The sequence below is a fragment of the Manis pentadactyla genome, chromosome 9 (assembly GCF_030020395.1).
Source record: "Manis pentadactyla isolate mManPen7 chromosome 9, mManPen7.hap1, whole genome shotgun sequence".
Classification (NCBI taxonomy): Eukaryota; Metazoa; Chordata; class Mammalia; order Pholidota; family Manidae; genus Manis; species Manis pentadactyla.
The window spans coordinates 10,901,379-10,924,458 of record NC_080027.1 but is presented as its reverse complement, the minus strand read 5'-3'; the positions used below and the strand labels follow the sequence as shown (position 1 = coordinate 10,924,458).

The window sequence follows — 23,080 nt, the reverse complement described above, 5'->3', positions numbered from 1 at the left end:
GAAAATCTTAAGAACACCAAATTGTTTCTGCCTTACCAGAAATCAGGTAAGATAATGAGATTGGCCAAAGGAGCTCACCAGTTATTCATGAGATAGTCGGTCACCTCAGGCCAGGTCTTGTAGGTGGACAAGACTAACGCACTGCCCTGTGGGGACAGCACACCGAGAGGGAATGCACCACACAATGTGCTTGGAGTGAAGGGTGAGAGGTGGCCCAGGAAAGAAGGGAGAGAGGCCCTGAGATCGTGCGTGAGGTGTCTGGAAAGCATTGGTGCCCACCTCTGGGCTGTAGGCACCCTAACACAGTAGCTGCTGCAATACGTGCGTAAGTGGTGCAGGTTTCCCTCTAGACAGCATGAGTGGTGAACTCACGAAGGACCAAAAATTTGAGGGACCAAATCATTTTGACGCTTATATGAAAGTATGATGACAACCAAGAAAAATACCTAAAGCATAGTTAGGGGAGATTTGCCTTAACAGATATTAAAAGTTACTATGAAACAGTTGTGGTCAAAGCTTGATGATACTGGCCCAGAAATGGACAAGTAGGTAAGAGAGCACAAATATAGTCCTATAATTGAGGGAGTTATGAGATCTCAGTACCATGTGTAGGGAAATGACTTCTTTAGTCAGTGATGCTGCCATAATTCATTATGCATCCTAAAGAAACCAAGCTAAACCCCCATCTCATACCATATACAAGCTAAATTCAAAATGGATTAAAGACTTAAATTTTAAAACAATGCAAAACTATTAGGAAAAACATGAGGAGACTATGTCTAATATTAGGGTAGTAGAGATCCTTTGAAAAGACATAAGACAAGAAATGGTCTGTTTGAAAATTTAAGAATGGCTTAAAGTAAATAAAGTCAAAGACAAATGATAAACCGAAGGAGAAAAAAGTACAGGATGGCAGAGTTGATTTCCTAATAACACAAAGCTCCTATAAGCATGTAAGGAAAAGACGGACCCCAGGAGAAAAGAAAGGTAAGGAGGATGCTGCACAGAAAACCATGGCTATAAATGAGGAAACTAAAGCAATAATTAGGCGTTCATTTCCACTGTCAAATTGGTAAACTTTAAGAAATACACTGTGTCAGGCATTTATACAATGTTGGGAGGACTATGAACTGCTCTAACCTTTTGAGAAAGTAATCTGGCAATATTGTTAATACAAGCACACCCTTTTTACCTGGCAGGCAGTCCCATTGGGAAGAATCTGACCTAGGGAATTAGGAGCACCAGTGAGTCAGGATTTGGTTTCAAGGGCAGCATAGCAGCAATGTTTGTGGTGGCAGAGAAAAAACAGCCGCACAACTGTCAGTAGTCACCACGGGGAGTCAGTAAATCATTGAATGTTCATTTGCTGTCAGAAGTACGACTTTCAGAATATACTCAGTGCAGATGTATTGTTCATGATGGACTGATAAAAAACTGGTTGCTAGATAAAATGTAATTATCCTGTTTTGGTTTTGTTTGCTTAAAATAAGCCATAGCATAAATCAGTATGTAGCTTGTGGTCAGAGGAGCAGGGGAGGGCATTGCAGATGGTTGACCCAGATACCTTGGGGCATGGGAAGTACTGTCAACTTGCTTTACAGGTATCAGTCCTAGAATTGTTGCACTGTGGTAGCAAGCACAGCATGTATTACTTCCATATGTTACAAAGACAGACATACAGAAACATATAAATGGTAGAGTTTTACCGAAAAAATTTAAAAATAATTCTACCACGATCATTTTTGTGTTTAAGTATAGCCCTTCTTTCTAGAAATCACACAGAAATGTTACAGGTTATGGTAAAAGGAATGGAATATCTGAAAATAAATTATATTCTTAATCTAGATGAAATGAACTTGCCTTTGGGATGTATTCTCTCCCTTTCTGCATGTATTTAAGGTGATGTGGAGTATGACTGGTCTCTCACCTTTGTGAGGATGACCTGGGGGGTCTGCAATGATTTCTAATGTACCTTCCAGAAAAAAAACTGAGGCAGCCACACATTAAGTTTGTTGTTTTTACAGCAGTATTAATAAAATGGAATTCCAAACCCACTCTAGGAAGGTGAGGAGCAAGAATGTTCACCTTACTTGCCAAAAATAGTTTCCAGTAGGTTTAGCTCTGTGCTCCCGGCATTAAAAGGTAAGAGAGTAGGGAGAGAAAATAAAATCATTGTCTAACGAAAGGCAGAGCACTCTGATTCTCTGGGGGAGAAGGTAGCCTTCTTTCCATCTCAGTCCTGAAGGTAGTCAATCCCATGGGGCCTTAGGGAAGAAGGCAGGGGTGCTTTGGTGATGACAGGAGTTGGCAACTTTGCCACAAGTTCAGAAGTTGTTACTATGTGGCTTTAACAAGCTAAGGCCAGGTCAGTGAAGACAGCTTTAGCTGAAGAGATTTCTCATTTTTTTACATGCAGTATGTCATGCCTTTTTTAAAATTTGTTAATTTATAATTTACTTAATCTTTTGAATAGAGCTAAGTGGAAATACATCTTTATACACTGAATAAATCCAAGATGCAAAGCTAGATTCCTTAATTAAGTTTGGTAAGCACTCTTATTAAGCACCCTCACATCAGAAGACTTTATACAAACATAAATAAAGTAAGCTCTCCAATGGTAAAAGCAACTCTTTTATTTAGTAATATTTTGTTATTTTTGGTCATTCATGTTTATTTCAATAACTTTAAGGGAATGATGTAATTACTATTCCACAAGTCAGATTTTCACTACAAAGCCTCACCTTCTTATACAGAATTTCTTTGCATCTAACATTGTGTTCTAAGTAATGACTTAATTTATGAAATTCTCCTTTTTTTTTAAATTCCTTAAGTCTCAGTGTTCAGTAATGTGGTTTTAAATTGTGCAGAACAGAGCTGGAATAAATTAACAGGTGGATTATTTTAGTACTAACCAGATTTGAAGTTGGAGAATTCATTCTATTTTTACCTACACATGAAGTTCTATAGGGCCCAAGAGCTTCTCAACAGCAGTTAATAATCAATTGGCAGTAGTCATAGCAATCTGTTTTGTTATTTTAAGTTTAGAGGGGGTTTTGCATTAATTTTATATGCATATTTCATTTCCTTTGAGAGTCAGTTCGAGTGATGATTGAGGCCCCAGCAGCTCATCGCCTCTCAGTGTGGCCCCAGTCCCTCAACAGCCAAGCTTGTTGTAAGTAAGCGTGCTCTCTGCTTAACCTGTGCTGTTTTCTCTTTCAGACGAGGAACTGGTGCTTTTAAATCCAGAGTGGGACTGCCTGCGCCTGCTCCTGTTATCAATAGCAAATACGGACTCAGAGAAACAGATAAACGTTTAAATAGGCTTAAAAAGTTAGGTGACAGCAGCAAAAGTTCAGACAGTCAGTCTGTCAGCTCTAACACTGATGCAGACCCCACTCAGGAAAAACCCAACGCAAGTAAGTAAGGGAGTTTTCATAAGCCTGTCTTTTTTTTCTTTTTTTTGAAATATTTTCACACAATTTGCTTTCTAAAGCTTGTTTCAGTCGTTTTGATCTTTTAAATATTGAGAGAAACTCTGGGACTCGTGCACATCAGCAGCACTGCAAAGTTGTAGCAGTGATGTGAGCATAAAAGCAGTCAGTATCCACCTGGAGATGCGGTCCGGTCAGTACTCAAGACTGAATTGTCTGCTTTTCTTGAGTACTTAGTAACTGGATATAAAATTCATCATCATATGTTCCAGGGTCATCATGTGTGTGAGAGAAACATTTTCAAAGCATTAGTTTCACTGTAATGATGATGTTAGCCTGCAAGAAGACAAAGGACTGGGTAGAGTCTTACTGGGCACATACGTGCTCCTGCACCTAGCCAGTCGGGTAGGATGGATAATGGGCCTGGGCAGTTCATAGCTTCTGGCCTCAAGGCTTCCACCTTTTTACTACCTGCTTGCCTGATACAATTCACCAAGCCACCAGTTACCAGACTCAGAATTGTGATAGGATGTCGCTACACTATGACATGTATTAGCCGCCACTGAAGTAGCAAGAGAGATGAGAAGGAGAAAGAAGCAAGCCTTAAGATACCAGTTGTGTGTCGGGGCAAGACCTAATGGAAACTGGAAAACGAGAATGAAGAATAAAGAGAAAAGAGAGAAGAAAGCCTAAATGCGCAAAAGAAACACATCGTGTTTGTGGAGCTTTGAAGTCCTGAAACCATTCCAGTTGCTACAGGTTTTCATCTCAGTAACACCCGTTTTCTCTAGTGGCCACTGAAGTAATAGTCTCTGTAGTCTGACTTGTCTCTGACAGGAATAAAGTTTAAAAGTATTGACATTGTGGTGCCCAGTTACACCTGATTTGGCACTGTAAATGTCCGTAGATACTTGTTAGCACCTAAGCACCCTCTGAGACCCAATGATTTTGGGCACCCCTCCCCTGCTGAAAATCCCAGAGAACAGGGAAGGTGATCCTTGTGCTGGTGAATGTCACTGCCACGAATTCCTCAATCTGTCTGCTGCTTGGAGCCAGAGGCCAAGCATAACCGCTGTAGTGTAAAAGCAATACTGTGTTCCTATTCTAGTCTTTAATGTCCAAAGTGAACAAAAAAAGGCAGTTAGTCTGTCATTCACTGTTGACTGTTGGTTCTAATAATAAATGCAGCATAATCAATGTTTTGTTTTCTGAGTCTGGTTCCTTGGTGAAACTGGAGACTTGTGAGCCCATTTTATAAATGTATACATTTATGGAGACACTTAGGGAGACCGCCGCCATGCTGGTCCACATTGAATGGCTCTGTAACATTCATAGGGGTGTTTGTGTCTTTCTGCATTAACTATATTACTAGTGTATAGATACTAAATACAGTACACCACTTAGTGTTAAAGATCAGAATATAAATATTTGGGGGGAGGTGTTGAGTATAATAACTAGGCAATATTTACTAATAAACTGAATACCTACTAAAAGCCTACTGTTAAAGAGGTACAAAGATGTGTGAGACCCGGGTTTATGCCTTTGCTCCAGGGAGGGCGTGGGCACACAGACTGCAGAGCAGACTGTAAATGCCGTTACCTAAAGTTGGAAGGGAGCAAGTCATCCCTTTGAGCTGTGCTCTCAGCATTACAGGATAGAAATAACTGCACTTTCCAGGGACTGCTTATGTTAGGGTGATTACTTTATTCAGATTACCTCTCTGCAGAATGATTGTTTTGAGTAATTCAGGAGTTGGTGTAACTAACTCTGAGAGTCATAGGTCAGAGCTGATAGACGTGGCCCAGTGCTCTGTAGGAGCTAGAGGCTTCTCTAGTCATCTCTGAGACCATGGTGTGCTAGATCATGTCAGCAGCAGTGTTTTCTCAGGCGCTGCCATGTATTTTAGGCTGTAGTTCTTTGGTGTTTGTGTCTCAACCATACCCTTCTACCCATTTGAAAGAATACTCTGCAGCTGCAGCAGGTAGCAAAGCCAGAGGCTCTCCCCCAAGGGAAGGGGGCATGCATGGTGTATGTGGATTCAGAACATGTTCTCCATGCACCGTTGCCTACCTTTTTCCTGCTGTTCATGTAGAGTTTTGTAGCCAATGGGAACTGCTTTCTTTGAACAGCATGTATACTCGTTTTAAAGAAACATTGCTGCCTAATTAGAAGAAAAATTATTTCTTCATTCCATGCAGATCTGATTTTGAAAGGTGTCTCAAGAGTCACAGCTTGGCTGTTCACTTCAGCATGCAGAGAGAGGAGACAACAAGAAGTCCATTTCCACAAATTCAGTCCAAAAACCTGAATTTTAATGCCATTATTAAGAGGTTCTGGTTTTTTAGGCCTCTTGTGCATTCATGGCTAGGCCTCCCCCCATGCTGTGATACAGGATGTGAGTCACTAGAAAGGTTGCGAGTCTGTGCAAAACCAAGATGACCTGGCCAGTGGACCAGGTTTATCTTAACTAAGGAGCACTTGTCCTAGAGATAACAGCTGGGTCACCACTTCTCACTGTCACCTGTCACAGATGTCATTGAGTGATTTGAACATGTTGCTGCTAAACCTACAGGCTCCCCGGGAATCCTTTCCAGCAGGTGTCCCAGGCAGCTGTTGCCCGTGTGTGTCAATCACATAAGATGGAATCTGTTCATCTTGCCTGGTAAACTTGAACTAATCTCTCTAAAGTACTGTTGAGGGTTTTCTGGATGCTCAAGTTCTGAAGGTGCCGAGCTGTGGGTGACCCTCCTACCCCTTTGGTTCCCATCCTAGTGCATTTCTGTGACTTCGGGACAGAAGGTGGGTGCAGTCTGAGCGCTCAGGACGACCTTGCTGTCCTGCTGCTCCTGCACCAGGCTGTACTTCAGGATGCCCATGCAGGGCCGCCTTAGGATTTTGAGGACATCCTGAAATGGTTGTGACAGCCATGCCATGGGTCCTTCACCCATGTATTGGGACTGGCACTGTAATAAGAGTGGTTTAAACTTGGGATCTTGAGCCACAGACCTCAGTTCAAATCCCATGTCTGTCACTTAACCGATGGACGATTGTAGGCACGCCAGTCCATGACAGCTTGGTTTTCACATACGTGTAATAGCTCTTACTTCAAAGAATGCTTTTAAGAGTAGAGATCACACTAATTTGGCTGTTTTTTACAGTACCTAATATGTAACAATTGCTAAGAATGTGTCTCTCCATCTGAAATTCCTGACTAGGTTATGCATTTGGGATTTGTCCCAGCCACTAAGGGAGGAGTCACATACGGTGTATTAGTGCTGAAGCCAGGGTAGCCATAGGCATATCTTACCTATACTATATCAGAATCCTTAGGCTCTTGATAGATTTTATTAGTTGGCTTTTGTGGCCAGCGTCTTCCTCCTTTGGCCCTCTGTCACTGACATTCTCAAACCCGCCCCAAGATAGTACAGACCTTCTCGGACAGTGAAGAGCGCTTGGCATTACTGGACTTGTATTGAAGTCACATTGCCCACATTTCTCTTTGCCCAGCTTATCTATGTTTTTTTTTATCTTTACCTTGATGAGCACACCTTTTAGCTGGACTTTTGATAAGAGATAACGCTTTTCAGCTAAAATTAGAATACACTGATAAATAAATGTAAACATGTAAGTGAAATCTGTGTTGAAATAATATGTAGTATTAGATCCAGTCTAGTTTGTGCTGTTTAGAGCACAGACACATGAAAGTGTTTGCTAGAGGTTCACTGCAGTCAGCTAACAATGAGTCTCTTGGAAGGAGGGGGAGGGAAAAGAGCCCAGATTCAGAATTACCGTAAAATGAGATTTCTCTAATGGATTACTCAAAGTGTCAGAGTAAAGAGCCCCAGGGCTCTGAGAATATATAGGAAGGGTAACCTGTCTGATACAGAAAGTCATGAAAGGCTTCCTGAGAGAAGTGTTTCCTAAGCTGAGGCTTAAAGGGGTAAAATATTGGGCAAGTGAAGCATATTCAAAGCAGAGGAGATTTCATAAATGAAGGTTTGGGGATGATTGTAGAACTTGAGGCAGTAAATTCATCATGGCTGGAGTAGAAGGTGAGAAAGAGGATGTTGCCATTTTTTTATATTTTGGACTTTATTCTCAGGACATTAGGGTATTAAATTGTTCAAAGCCCAGAAGTGACGTGGTGCTCTAGGAAAATCATTCTGACATCATGGTGAAGAATGGGATGTTGGGGAAGCAATGGAAAAAGGCAGGAAGCTATTGCCATTCAGGCAGGAGATTGTGACGCTGGCAGTGGAGAGGAGACGGTTCTCATGACACTACAGGAGTGGACTTCAGGGGATGTGGCTGACTGAGTGAGGCAGTGAGGGAGAGTTAGAGTCAAGGATGACCTCTCGGTTTCCGCTTGGGCAACTGGACAGATGTGTGGTTGACCAAGATGGAGAACTTAGAAGCGGGCAGCTGTGAACCTAGCTGGCGAGCTCAGTTTGGGCATGTGGACTGTGAGGGCTCTTGAGACCCTCGGGGGAGAGTTAGATGCTGGAGGGTGTGTGGCAATAAGAGCTGTAATTCAGGGGAGAGCCAGGCTAGAGAAAGTGGTTTGGCACCTGCCCGCATGTAGATGGTGATACCATAAGAGAGCAGGTGCTTATCCAGGGAATGTGTGTGCAGTTCCAAAGGGCCTCGGACAGCAGAGGCCTGAGCAGTGCAGCCGAGGGCAGATGGCAGAACAGGGCCCCCGGTGTGGACAGCCAAGGGGAGAGGAGTTTTCAGGGAAAAGAACAGTCAGTAATGTCACATTCTACAGAAAAAGGAAGAAAGGTAAGGGCTGAAAAGTGTTCGCTGGCTTTCATGACAAGGAGGTTGTCAGAGATTGGGAAAGACCGTCTCTGAGGGGTGCACGGGCTGGATCCAAATAGCGGGGGATTGGCTATTGAGAATACGGTGTACGTGTGGTCATTGTGCAGGAGCTACTGCAGATACGAAACGAGTAGGTTAGGAAAAGGAAAAATAAGGTTGAGAACCACTAAGACTGGTCATGGAAGAGTCTTCGAAGAGTCATGGCTGAGCAAAGGATTTCATGGCCACATTGAGAAAGCAAAGCGCTGGACACTAATAACGTGTTTGCATTGGTAAGCCCATTACCTCAGTGTAGAAAAGCCTTGTAAACGTAAATCCTTTAGCAAAGGAATGCCCTGAATAGCCTTATATTTTAAAAATAATTTCTAGCTAGTTCTGCATAATTCCAGTACATAACACATTGGTTGTTCTCAAATTCAATGGCATCCAAACTCTACTAAAAATAAGTGGCCTCCTTGGTAGCAACCCACACGGAGAAGCACCTTGGTTCCCTGGATCGCATTCCCAGGAATTCTGCTGGTCTGGGCACCCTGAAGCCATTTGTGAGCCATTCTGTTGGGTATGGGTCCTTCTGTTCTTGGTAGTTTGATATTTTTGGAATGCTTGTTACCACATTCTTATATCTCTCAGTAACATCTAATGGCAGCTTGCTTGCTTAGCCACGCAGAAGGAACAGCAGTTGCCCTGGCAACCCTCAGGCATGGGGTGAGCCGCCGAATCTTTGTTGGGTGGCGTGCTGGCCTTACCCACAGTATTTGCACTGTATGCTATTTCCTGGTGAGAGCTGGTGATTATTAACTCGGTTCATCACCACTTTCCTAGTGAATGATTGAAAGGGGTATTTTGATGGGGTAGAGTTTTTCTGGCGGGGGCAATGAGAAGGACTAAGTAGTTGAAAAATTGACTCATAAAACACTACAAATACAGGTTCACAGTGTAAATGTAGAGAAAAGCAGAGAAAGTCAGTGGCAGGGTCAGGGGCTCACTGGGAGTAGGTTAAACTTGAGTCACATACAAGCCTTTGGAGAAGCCATTCAACGGTCACGGTAGTTCTTAGGATGTTGCCCTAGCAGGGTCATCCAGTCCCTGGGTGTCCTTTCGAGGAGGAAGGATGCTGGATTCCCCCTTTGTCCTGCGAGTGTAACCCAGCAGGGTGCTGCTCCCCTCTTCCCATGTGCGTGTTGGCTGCGGGCAGGCTCTGGAGGCCCGGGGCCTAGTGAGCTCTGTGGCCCTTCGCAATCTGCTGGGCCCTGCAGAGCTGAGGGAACAGCACCGTGGACAGACCAGTGCAGTGCTTGGTGACTGTCTCTTGGGAATAACAATGGATGGCCCTTAGGATTTCTGCCTTGTTGAAACCACCAAGGGAGAATTTGTTTCAGAGCCTTTTAGTAATAGGTTTATTGTGTAAGTGATACACACTTGGAGTTAATGAGGAATGGATTTTAGGAACCTATCTAAAGATGATTTTTAGAACTTGTGAGGAGGAAAAGAGCTATGGTTTTTACTTAGCTTTACTTCAAATCTTTTATGTGGTAAAATATCAAATCAGGAAAAGAAATATTTCATTTGTACTAGCATTATGACAGATTAAGAACAAACTTAGAGTGAAATCTAGGTCCTTGCTGTGCCAAGAGCTCTTTAACCATAAAATTACTTAGCTCGAGGATGAATAGGTGCTCCATAAGTGAGGCAGAAATTTGGGAACTAGGGAGAGTGTAGGAATGCTTAGTACTGGCAAAAACCAAATGGGGATCTGCCTGCCATATGCTTGTGTGATCCAAACATTTCACAGCCAGCAGTTTTTGGCATTGTTTTGTACTACTGTGTGACCAAGGCTGTTTTTCATCCCTTCTTTTTTTTTTTTTTTTTAACTTTGCAGCTTCTAACCGAAAATCTTCAGTTGGTGTGAAAAAGAACAGTAAGAGCAGAACATTAACACGGCAGTCTATGTCAAGAGTTCCAGCTGCTTCCGACTCTACCTCATCTAAGCTAACTCATGTAAATAACTCCAGGGTACCAAAGAAACTGAAAAAGCCTACAAAGCCTTTACTTTCAAAGATAAAATTACGAAATCATTGCAAGCGGCTGGAGCAAAAGAGTGCTTCGAGAAAACTCGAAATGGGAAACTTAGTACTTAAAGAGCCTAAAGTAGTTCTATATAAAAATTTGCCCATCAAAAAAGATAAGGAGCCAGAGGGACCAGTACAAGCCACAGTAGCTAGTGGGTGCTTAACTAGACACGCAGCGAGAGAGCACAAACAGAACTCTGGGCAAGGGGCGCCTTCACCCGGGGAGGGCATGCTCTGCACCTACACAACCAGGCGGTCGATGAGGACAAGAATGAACTTGAAGGAGACCTCTGACATCAAGCTTGAACCAAATACATTGGATGGCTATAAAAACAACTTGACGGAATCTTGCCCAGACAGTCGCGAGCAGCCAGCTTCTGCAGTGTGGGAAGAACAGGCTCTCGAAACTGCCCAGAAGGGGGAAGCCAAGTGTCATAAGAGTGACATCAGCATGTCCAGAAAGAAAGCCCGACAAGGCAAACTTGTGAGACAGTTGCCAAAAGCAGAGGAATCAACTCCAGGGCATGATTCCCCTGGAGGGGCCAGCGTGGTGCCAGACATGACGGGGTCCCACTCTGACCGGGGCGAGCACAGCGGCGCAGAGGGCGGGCCTGGGAGCTACGCGGACTGGGCCCCTTCACCAGTTGGCGGTTCAGTTGTGACATCAGAGAGCTTCAAAAGGAAAGACAGCTTCAGAACTGCAAAAAGTAAAAAGAAGAGGCGAATCACAAGGTATGATGCACAGTTAATCCTAGAAAATAACTCTGGGATTCCCAAATTGACTCTGCGCAGGCGTCACGATAGCAGCAGCAAGACAAATGACCAAGAAAGCGATGGGATGAGCTCTTCAAAAATCAGCATCAAGTTAAGTAAAGACCACGAGAACGATAACAATCTCTATGTAGCAAAGCTTAATAATGGATTTAACTCAGGATCAGGCAATAGTTCTACAAAATTAAAAATCCAGCTAAAACGGGACGAGGAAAGTAGGGGGCCATGTGCAGAAGGGCTTCATGAAAATGGGGTGTGCTGTAGCAACCCTCTCTCTCTCCTGGAGTCTCGAATGGAAGTCGATGACTACAGTCAGTACGAGGAGGAAAGTACAGACGACGACTCCTCAGAGGGGGATGAGGAGGAGGAGGACTGTGACGATGACTTTGAGGATGATTTCATTCCTCTTCCTCCAGCTAAGCGGCTGAGGCTGATAGTTGGGAAAGACTCTATAGATATTGACATTTCTTCCCGGAGAAGAGATGATCAGTCTCTGAGGCTTAACGCATAAGCTCTTGGTCTTAATTTGACCTGAGATAATAAAGAAATTCCACTCAGTTATTCCTCAACTGAAACCTTTTAGTGGCAGCCCTTCTGTTGTCTCTTCACTTATCAGCATAATACTGTAGAAAGTGTACAGCGTACCAACTCTTCTTAAGTCTGATTTGTGCAGATTTTTATTGTACTTTTTAAATAGCCTTCTTACGTGCAATTCTGAGTTAGAGGTAAAGAAAGCCCTGTTGTAAAATAAAGACTCAAGCAAAATTGTACAGTGATAGCAAGTCTCCACACCAGACGTTGAAAACAATAATGTGGCTACACAATTTTTTTCTTTTAACTAAGAGCATCAACTGGCTCTTTAATATGTAACTAAACAATAATTTAAAAACAAATCATAGTTGCAGCATATTAAGGTTTTCTAGTATATGCTAATATCACCAGCAATGATCTTGGCTTATTGATTTATTTGCTAGATAATCCGCCCCCCTTGGAGTTCTGTCAGTTTCACAGTTTGCTAGCCCAGGGGCACCGTTTATGGCCTTGGTCAAAATAGCAAACATAGGTTGGGAGTCAAATTGGTTTGTTTTTTTGTTCGTTTTTCTAAGTACAATTAATTACTTGCTGACGGCTCCCTTTTCAGTACATGATGTGTACAAGGGTGGCAGTGTGCAGGATGAGTTTCAATACAGAGTATTTATTGCTTGTCATGTAAATTAAAGACCTTGTATTTAACACTTTTCAATTCTTTTAGATAAAATTGTTCTTTGCAAGAATGATTGGTGCTTATTTTTTCAAAAATTTGCTGTGAACAATGTGATGACAACATTTATCTAACGAACTACAGCTATCTTAATTTGGGTCAAGATTTCTGTTGCACTTGTAAAATGCTACAAGGAATATTAAACTATTCACTTTAACTTATAATAGTTTATGAAATAAAAACATGAGTCACAGCTTTTGTTCTGTGGTAACCTATAAAAATGTCTGTCTTTGAAATTCAATGTAAAGAACTGAAAACAATGTATATGTTGTAAATATTTGTGTGTTGTGAGAAATTTTTGTCATAAGAAATTAAAAGAACTTACCAGGAAGGTTTTTAAGTTTAGAAAATATTCATGCCAATAAAATAGGAAATTATAAATATATAGTTTTAAGCACTGCATCAGTGGGAGTTCTTGGCTTATGTTAGTTTATGTATGAAAATATCAAAGATTTTTTTGACTATTAAAGAGAGGAGTCAGATTTAATTTGTTTTTTGAAGCACTTTGAGAAGAGAATTTTAAGTAACTTAATGACCAAATTTTTGATTATGTTCAATACCAATCTTTTGTTTCTCTGGATTATTTTACAAATCCTTGGACAAAGAATTTGGGAATATAAATCTGTAACAGGTGTTTGACACCAGTGTGTCTCTTTCTTTCCGGGAAATGTGTACATGTACTTTCAGATATACAGTGTTCCTAAGTAAAATCAATTTAGGGGATTCGTGTAGTATCTGTAGAAAAGTAGCCCATGTCTTAAAATATTAAAAGGAGTCTGCAGGTAATGAAAAGTCCAGTGGTGAAAACCCCTAGTGCTTCCTGTTATTACCAGTTGATTCCTACCTGCTTCCAAGTTCCGAGGACATCATTTAAATTAAGTTCCTTAAAATTAGTGAATTAGTGCTAGTAGGTTCCAAATAGAAGTTAATATTCTTATGAGGTTTTTAAATTGAGAATTTTTTTCTCATGTTCCTCAAGGAATCGCTTCTATGGTCTCGTGCCATCGCATCCTGGTCTGTCCAGTGCAGCTTAATCCCTCAGGTGGAACGAGTGTGGGCCATGCAGCCGACTTCTTGCACCCCCTGTTCTATAGTTCTTCACTTGGTGACCTGGGGCAGCCCCCCAGGTCTGTGCCCCGAGGCATTCAGAACGCTTTACAGACCACGTCCTGTCCTGACGGGATCCCTGTGTAAGAGAAGCAGGAGACACGTGCTACCAAGGAAGGTCACACCGAGCCCGCGTCTAGGAAATCCCGGGAGCAGTGGGTCGCCTCTTCTGTTCCCACCTTACTTTGAAGTGTTCTGAAGAGGCTAAGAGACTAACTTTTGAACTGTTGCTTGAAATATATACAATACCCATTTCAGGAATTTCAATCTTAAGAAGTAACAAAACACCACATTTCCCACTTTTCTCCATTTTTAAGCTTACTTTAGTAACTTATTTATGACATTTCTTTTAATATTATTGCGGCCTTATCTTGTGAGGCCAACCTCCCATGGGTCTGAGCTGTGACATCCCATGTGGTCACTGCCTCAGGAGCCGGCGTGCACAAGCGCTCAGCGGCCCCTGCTGGCGCCTTCCAGGGAAACCTAATTTCCGTTTTCAAAGTTAGGGGCCTCGGAGCTGTTTCAGCTCTGCTGTAGAACTTCACTGTGTGGCGTGGCAAAATTCACACTCTGGTGAGGTTGCATTCAATAAAACCCTTAGCTTGAGCTTATGCAATGATTGGTAACAATTTTGGCATTGTAAGAATTAGGAAATGATCATAAAAATACATGTATTCAATTTTCAATCGCTTTTCAAATTACTGTTTTAAATTGTTTTGCTGAGTTGTAATACTTTTGAGATACAATGTATTCCTTGTACTGAAAGAATGAAAAAAGGACTTTTTCAGCACTTGAGGTAAGTTCTTTAACGTTTCATTAAAAACATTTTTTACAAATATTTTGTACATGCACTTGCAGTATTGAGGTTAATCATTTTAATAAATTCGGAAATTAAAACAATTTGGCCGGTGTTGCCTGTATCTGAGAAGGAAAGATCGAAGTGGTGACTTGGTCCACAAGGTTTTCATTTCCAGTAGAATTTATAAAATCAGAGCTTCTGAAGTGTTTCAGTGTCTGCGAGGGTTGAGCTGTCTGAGCCCTGGTCCCCCACTTCTGGTGTTGTGGGGTTTAAGAGGACAGGGGAAAGCCCTCCTCAGTGGGGAGGCTGCTTTTACCATATTCAGTGCATTCCCTCCCAGCCCTCAAGGCCAAGAAGGCTGGAGCAACGCAGTTATGAATGGTTCCTGGTTAATTGGTTTATTCTCCCTCACTGAATGGGACAGGACTGTATGGAGGCTTTTTTGCCCAGCTACTAGCAAAACCTAGTTGAAAGAGGAAACATGCCAGATTTAGGAGTCAGGAAACCTGAGTTGGCCCTGCTGTGCACCAAGTGGCCCTGAGCAAGCTGCTCGTCCCTGGGACCCACCCTTCCAGCATCTAGGACTGAGCGGAATGCCTGGTCTGCTCGCCAGCCAAGCTGCGGGATGAGCTGTGTCCACCTGCAAAGCAGGGTGAGTGGCACTGTGACCAGGAGCCATCGAATGCCCGCCCAAACTTCAGTGCACAGTATGTAAACAGATCAAATGGTGGCACGCCTGTGAAATACTCAGATCTTGTCCCTCTCAGGTTTTCTCTACTTTTAAGTGAGTCAACGCCTTCCAAATACCAGCGACAGCCACTGTTGATTAGTTTCTCAAATGTCGTCTGTCCCCCACACACACCCCATCATGTTGCAGAACCCAGTGGCACTCAGCAGGACGCTGGCACACTGCTGGGCTTGGCACCACGTAGGCCAGGGTCTGGTGAAGGGAGCCCTGGTGTACAAGGCAGCATGGGGGCCCTCCGGCCCTCTGTGTCCCCGTGGGTCCTAAGATCTTTGGCATTATTTGTATTTGCTGTGATGCGGCCTAGAGAAAATATGGGTTCTGATTCCTTGGGAAGGGGTAGGGTGGGTGGATGGGCAGGATTGGGAAGGGGGTCTCACCAAGGCTCTTCCTGCACCCCTGCCATCCCCACCCACCCAGGGCCCTATTGGCGGAAATCGTTGGGAAGCTGCTAATCTGGAGGACGCAGGATGCCCTGCAGTGTCAGAGAGATGACTTTGGTAATGTTCGTTTTACAAAAAGTCACCCTGCCCCAGATCCTACTTCCTCCTTGTCAGATTGGTAAGTGCTGACTGCAGTAGACGGTGACTTCTATCTTTTCAGGATAAGCCACCTGCCGCAGGGAAGCAGAGCGTCGCCAGGTCTGCTCGGGCACCCTGAACCTGGCGGGGAGTGTGCAACTGTGTCCCCTGGTCAGAGACCCAGAGTGGAGGGAGGCAAGTTGCGTTTTCTTTCGTATTTGTTGACTACTTAGCACCTGTCAGGTGCTGGGGGTGGGGAGGCAAAATGCCAGCGTCTTCACTGCGTAATTAAAGCCACGGGAGCAGGCAAAATAAACTAGGGAAAGAGGACATCAGCCCTAGGGCTTTCCCACGTGGGCCCTGGCGACCTGGGGGCGCAAAGCTGGCTGCCCTTGCAAGAGGAGCCAGGCGGGTGGGAGAAGGAAGAGGGAAGTTGGCGAAGGAGGGAGGGTGAGAGCTGGGAAGGGAGGAGGGTCAGGGAGGACTTCCCTTGGCTAAGGAGGGGCAAGCATGTCTGGCGTGGAGACGGCAGCTTCCCCCGGACCGGTTCTGAGAAGGGAAGTGATGGCATTATTCAGGATCTAGAGGAGGGGGTGGTCTTAGGACATGGGTCCACTTTCCTTGGTGACGAGGAGAAAGAGGTGGTGGGTGTGGAGGGAGATCCAGTCGCAACATCGAGGCCTCTGTTGTCTGTCAAATAGGCAAGATCATCTGAGCAGAGGGAAGAGAGAAGGGGTCCCAAAGCTTGAGGAGCATGAAGGAGATTTAAAATAGAAAAAGGGAAACGACGATTATAGAAGCCAGTATAATTCATTACAGAAACTTACTGGTCACCTTCCAGGTACCAGTCGGTGGTCCAAATGCCCGTGAGAGCCAAAGCTGGTAGGTAGCAGCACTTCTCCCCCGGGTGTGAGGTTCTCGGCCAGAGGGGAGGGGACTCCAGGGGACAGCAAGATAGAGGGCGCAGGTGGACAGGAGAGGACTTGAGTGGAGAACCCTGGAGAGCACCCGGGGAAGAGAAGACGAGCACATGACCTGAGCGGACCCCTGACCAGGGACGGGAGAGGCGCTCGATGCCTAGAGGCCAGAGAAGAATCCAGCAGTAGTCAGACAAGCACACAGGGAGGACAGGAGGTGGAGGTCAGAGGGTGAACTCTCAGAAGTTTGAAAGGCATTTTCCATGATGACCAGTTCCCAGAAGGAGCCTGAGGGTGAAGGTCTTGGTTCTGAGAGACCAAGATGGACAGATCTGCGGTCGCCCAAGGTGACGGCAGACAGCCTCACCTTGAGTCCTGGGGACCAAGCAAGCAGGAGCAAGACGCCGAGTCCCTAAGGGGCAAGCACAGGGAGAGAGCCTAATCGGGTGGGGGGCGCTGAGGGAGTCAGCCTGCCCGAGGCCACACAGCTGGGGGCTCTGGAGCCGGGTCCCAGGCCTGGCTTGGCTTGGAGCCGCACCCTGCAAGCCCCTCAAGGGCCACAGAGAGGCTCACTGGGGCTGGCCTGAGTCACGAGCCCTGCCTTGGCCAGACTATTTCTCAAATTCTTTGTCTCCTAAGAATTCCCTTGGCATTCTTGGAAGCAATCATCATTTTTTACCTTCATTTCCATGCAGTCATATGAAGCCAGAACTTTGTCCAAAGGTTACCATGCAGATAAACAGGGTGGCCCACCCCCACTAGACAAATACACTTGGGGAGCTTGAAAGTGGGCAAGATGCCTGTGTGTTTGCTGGGCCCCGAGCGGTGTGGCCTTGTCTTTATCTGAAAAAGTCAAACACAAAGATGCCTTGGCACAGCAGGGAAAAGTCCAAGGTTTCCTCCAGCCTGGAGGACTGCCCACTCCACTCTTCTAACAGTGACTTTACAGAAACGTAATCCAGGTGCAAAGGAGGGATCGTATCTGCCCAGCAGGTTTCTTGTTTGTCCTGTAAAGTGCAGCTGTGGTTCTCCTGGGGACAAACGCAAGCTGTAGCCATCTGACAAGAAGCAGCGTCCTACAGACAGGACGCTGTGAACCAAGATACCTGCTCCTCTGTTGATGGGTATTTTGCAACGGGCAGCAGGTCGGGCATTTTGATTCCGTGACACCCCCTTGTTGGGGGTGGTGAGTTGGCTGCTGATGGGAAGTGGCCAGGAACACGCAGGTGGCCGTTTGTCTCTCTCCCAGCCTCCGGCTGGTTGGAGGAAGCCCTTCTCAGGGTCCCTCTCCCACAAACCACACAGAATGATACTTATTTCCTCCTCTTGCCAGTCAAACCACATTTTTCTTCTTGGAGGAAGAGGGGAAGCAGAGGACTGAGCCTTGCCAGCCTCCAGGGACCAGAGCTGACGCGGGGAGTGGCCCGGCCTGGGGTGGCGCCTGGCACTGGCTGCCTGGGGCTGGGCTGTGCTGCCCACAGCGGGCTGAGCAGTGCCCTCTCTCTGCCACCCCTTGCTATGGGAGTGTGTACACAACACTTCCTCTCCCTACTGTTTCCTCACCTGTGAATGGTGGTGCGAGCCCTGCCCTGGGGCTGGTGGGACTAAGTGAGGGTGCTGGCTGGGCCTTCACCTGGGGCCCAGGGCCCATGGCTGTGGTTGGTGCTGGCTGGCATCGGAGTGCACCACCTCAGCAGCCTGGGCATGGCACCCCCAACCCCATGGGCCTCCTCTTTCTCCTCTTCCCTCTGTCCGCTCCAACTGTCACCTGGTCAAACAGCCTTAATCAGGATCTTCTCCAACTCAACTTAAAAAATGCGAGGCCACTGGAGGATCTCCACCGTTGACATGGACACAAACCGACTCCAGTTCTTCCTCGGGCCACTGCCTCTTTGTCAGCTAAACAGAAGGTGCTGCTCTGTCCCCGTTCCTTTCCTGCTTCCACACGCGTCTCCGGATTCATCTGCTCCCTTGACAGCCTTCCTTACTAGGCACCAAACCAGTGCTGGACACCCACAGCCACAGGGGCTACAGGGGTGACACCAATGCAGGCCTTTGCTCAAAAATGGCAAATACAGAACCAGCAAGAAGGCGGGATAAATGCTTGAATGGATGCATGTGAGAAGCTCTGAGGAGGACAGAGGAGGGGCCCCTTCTGCTGAGGAATTAAGTCAGGCTGCAGCTGCCGCGTGCGAAGTCCTGGAGGCAAGGGAGATGGGGATGTCCTCCGGGAAGGATGGTGAGAAGGTCCGGGTGGCCAATCTAGGACGTTTAAAAAGGGATAACAGGCGGGGACCAGCGTGCAGCTCTGAGGAGACAGGATGGGAATGTCGATGTTTAAAGTAGAGTTTTCCACCCTGTGTTTCTAGTCTAAGAAAAGCCCAGGTGGAAGCAATACTTTTCTTCTTTGAAGAGGGTCCTGACAGTTAGTTCATTGAAAAATGCAGCACTGTTTAGTCATAAAACTGGGCAGCTCTGCTGAACAATCTCAACAGAGGCTTCAACTATGGTCACTTTGAATTGCTTGTGATTTCAAAATAAAACCGTGATGCAAAAAAAAAAAAAAGTCAGCCAGCTGCCAGGCCAGGAGGGAGGCGGCTGTCGGCCTGCGATAAGGCGCACTCCTAAGCGGCAGGCACTCGCCGAGGGACTGGCGCTGGCCTCTCTCCAGCCAGTGAACAGGGTAGGGGGAGCGCCAGGGGTGCTGCCTGCCCGTCCTCCGACCTGAGTCAGGTCCACCTCGCAGAGCACCAGTAAAGGCTCCAAGTGTCTCCCCTGGGCCTTTGGGAACACGGGGGGCTGGCACTTCCGGGAGGGCAGCCCTGAGGCCCAGAGTGGGATGGCATCACCAGTGCCACACCAGGGCTCCACCACACTGGGCTGGGCTGGGGACCCCCTGGAAGCCTCGAGCTGCTGTGGCCTGAAGCATGGGGGTGGGGCTGATGAGTAGCCCCAGGGCTCCCTCGGGTTAGGAGATCTTTGCCTGCTTCTCCCTCTGCAGGGACCCTCTCTCCACCCCACCCCTTAGTCATGCGGCTACTTCTCACCCCTCAAGTCTCAGTGCAATGTCACCCCCAACCCCTCTCTGACCCCCATCTTCTCTCTGCTCGGCCTGAGCCCTCCAGCCCCAAGGGGTCCTTGAGGCCCAGGAGCCAAGCCAGGCAGGCAAAGCTAAGCCACGGGCTGAGAGTGAGGTGCTTCCTCCTTGAGGCCCTCCAGCGTCCTACCGTCGCAGGTCGGTGGGGCAGGGTTCAGGCCGGCTGCCACCAGGCATGGGAGCCCTTGGGCAGGTCTCTCCTCCTCCCTCCCCGTGAAGTGAAGGCCCAGGAGGCCATGCTGGGCAGGACGCTGTGCCCAACCTGTGCCCAGCCCACCAAGGGACTCCCAGCAGAGAAGGGCCACAGTGGGGAGCAGGGCCTGGGGTCTGGGATGGGGAAGGCTGACGGCCAGGGGGACGTGGGCAGGATCAGCAGCCCCTCACTTCCACCCGCTGCTGCGACAGCTTCACGCCCAGAACGCAGCAGACCGGCGGGAACATGCCATCCTCTGGCGGGCCCTGCGCCCCACCTCCAGGCACAGAAGCTGTCACTTCCTGAGGGCCCCCCCACAGCCCCAAGGCTGAGCCCCAGGAGCGCTGAGCTCAAGAACCCTGCCTCCTCCAGCTTCAGGGAACCTTCCAGATCCACCCCAGTCAAGCCAGGAAATGCACAGAGGGAACCTGAGGCCCAGGGGCAGGCCCAGGATGCGTGCTGGGCGGGGGCAGAGCAGGCATGAGGACCTCCTCCGTGGCTGACCGCTTCCCCGGTGGGTGAGAAGGAAATGGGACTGAGTGTCCCCGGCTGCCACCAGGAGAAGGAGTAAGGGGTGGGAGCAGGGGAACATGAAGGACCCGGGGGCAGCCTTCCTCCCATCTGTCAACCTGCCTGCCCAGGTGGTGCTTCAATCCAGAGCCACCCAATTCTGAAGTTGCCCCTTCCACCACCCAGTACCCCGTGGACAGTGGCACAAGGAGGACACAGTGGGGCAGCTGGGAGAGCCTCTGGCCCTGGGTCAGAGAAGAGGCGTACCCGGGCTGCCCCGGGGGTGAGCCAAGAGGCGTCAACCCCACCCCTGCCATGCCAGGCATTCTGGGCACTGGGTCAGATAGACGGCAGTGAGGTGGCGGCGTGTTATTGGCCACATGGCTTCCAGAGAGGCCTAGTGTTCGCTGGATTGAGAGGGTCAGGATGGCTGACCTTGGACTCTGGCTATGGGGAGCTACTGAGGACTGGACTCTTCCTCCACCAGCTCAGCCACCCACCAACCCAGCGCCTGCAGCCCTGCAAGGCCCCTCACTCTGTGACTTGATGCACTCATTCACTCCCCAGTCACTCACTCCTGGGTGTTTGCTGGGCACCCACTCTGTGCCATGATCTACAGTGGGCACCAGAGACACCCCCCCTGCCCTCAGGTGGTCTGCAGTCTAACGGGGATGCACGCACACACAGCTGAGGCCTCAGACATGCCCTGACCACATACTACCTGGCTTTACAACTAAAGTGGCACTGATTGAATAGCATGTCGAAGCCATTTCAGAAAGGAAGTAAGAGGAGCTCACAGGGCAGTTGTTGACACGGGCTCTGGGATCAGACAGGCCTGGGCTGAGCCTGGGCTCAGGTGCTGCTAGCCACAGCCTTTGCCTTTTTGAGCCTCAGTTTCCCTGTAAAATGGGTGCCATGGAGCTTTGGTGAGGATTGAATGAGATAACCGGTTTCTGTGGTCATCATGGTGCCTGGGGTTTGCTGAGCAGCTCTCCCAGCTGCTGGAGGCCCACGAGACGGAGGCTGGCCCGCAGGCCTGCATCGGGGATGAGACTGAATACTCCCCCTCCCAAGAGACACTCCTTCCTCTGTGGCTTCCTGGACCTGCACTGAAGGTCACCTGTCCGTCCCAGAGCCCCCCAGTACCTGCTGCCAGGGAGGAAGGGAGGCAAGCACAGCCACTGTCAGCAGAGGTGGGACCGAGGACAGGCTGGGGTCCTTGGGTCCCCAGCCGTGGTCCTTCACCAGGTCCACTTGCTAGAGGCTGGCGCCTTCTTTGGAAAAGGTCACTTCCCTATTCTTGGCCCCTATGGCTCAGGGTCAACCAGCTTCCACAGCCACCCCAGCCTGAGTCCGAAGACTCAGACGGCATGTCCCTGGCACTGTTATCAGTCTAGTGATGGACATATGGCCACGCAGGGCCAATGAAATGCAACGTTGGGGCTTTAGCTGGGCCCCTAAGGCAAGGGGCCTCTCTCTCCATTGGTAGGACGTGAGCCTGGGGCTGCCACCTGCCTTCTTGCCGCCGTAGGCCAAGACCGCTGAGGGAGAAGGATGGATTGGACCATGTTGCCACCCCCAGTACCTTCGTCCACAGCCCCAGGTACAGCCTCCAGGCCTTTGATGCCCTGCTGCCATGCCAGGTGAGCCGGGCGCGGTGACGGGATCGGGAAGCTGGAGGTCAGGCCAGAGGCCAGCCTGCTAACTGCTCTGCTCTGTGGCGCAGGGCTCTTTGGCCCAGGGCTGGGCACGGCCTTGCTCCAAGCTTCTGTCAACAGCAGGCTCTGACCCCTGCCTTCTGCAGCACACAGGCGAGCAAGGCCCGCAGGTGAGACGAAGAGGTGGTGACAGGCCAGGGTCATGACCGCCCACTGCTCCTCCTGGCAGCCCCAGGGGAGAGCAGAGGCAGGCCAGTGGCCCGTCTCCCTTCACCCTGCTGCACCTTCTGTGGGATACTGACCTGCGCCCAGGCTTGCTGAGTGCTGAAGGCCTGAGGCACAGTGGGAGAAACCGAGGAGCCGGAGGCCTCACACTCCTGGGTTTGAATCCACACCCACCCACCTGGACGTGTGGTTTGGGGCAAATGATGTCACCTCTTCCAGCCTCGCTTTTCTCATCTGGTAAATGGGGATGGTAACAATGATAGTGACTAATTTACTTAGTGGCCTGAACTTTCCATGTGTTCTCTTGGTTTCTTCCCACACCGCTTGAGGGAGACCTCACCACTGCATGTTCTAAGTGAGGAAACAGTAAAATGAGACCAAGATGCTCCAAGTGACTGGACGGACCCACAGAATGACCAGGCTGGGCTTTGAACTCCAGCCATTTTGCTCTGAAGCCAGCATTCCCAACAACTGCAGTGTGTGCCATCCTGACCGGGCAAGGTTCTGCCATGAAAACAGGATTTCAGGCAGAGAGGGCTTGAACTCAGGCATGTAAGGGCTTCAAAACCATTGGCAGAGCTTGGAGAGCACAGGGCAGGCAGCACCCTGGCATTGGGAAATCAGGAAGCATAGACGCGGGAGCTACCAGAAGACCCCTGGAAGTCACTGGCCAAGTGTCACATCCGACAAAGCCATTCTGCCACCACCACCCCTGTCCAGCCTCCCAGATCCCAGCCAAACACCTGTGATTGCCAGACGCTAACCTGGACCCCACTGCAGGGGACTCTGGGAAATGTAGTTTCGGTCTTCAGGGCCCCTGCATACAGGGCAGCGAGAGGGGAAAACAGGCTGGAGACACACCGCCTGGCTCTAGGAGGGCCACACAGCCCCCGCACACTGGTGCCTTGCATATGGCATACTTGCTGTCTGCTGGGCCAATCGCCAGCTTGCTGTG

At 48.1% G+C, this 23,080-nt stretch overlaps 1 protein-coding gene across 8 annotated transcripts in view; it reads left to right on the top strand.

Annotated features, from left to right (window-relative positions):
• The window catches only part of KMT5B (lysine methyltransferase 5B), a 61,241-nt gene extending 46,881 nt beyond the window's left edge, over positions 1-14,360 (top strand). For 7 of the 8 annotated variants that reach the window (XM_057506801.1, XM_057506799.1, XM_036927120.2 and 4 more), the window contains 2 exons: positions 3,220-3,416; positions 10,132-14,360. In XM_057506801.1, coding sequence (XP_057362784.1) covers positions 3,220-3,416; positions 10,132-11,603 — 1,669 coding nt within the window. In that variant the 3' untranslated portion in view covers positions 11,604-14,360. Of the gene's footprint in view, positions 1-3,219; positions 4,631-10,131 lie in introns of those variants that run through there. The other variant, XM_057506802.1, reaches the window with a different exon arrangement.
• The last annotated feature ends 8,720 nt before the right edge of the window (positions 14,361-23,080 follow it).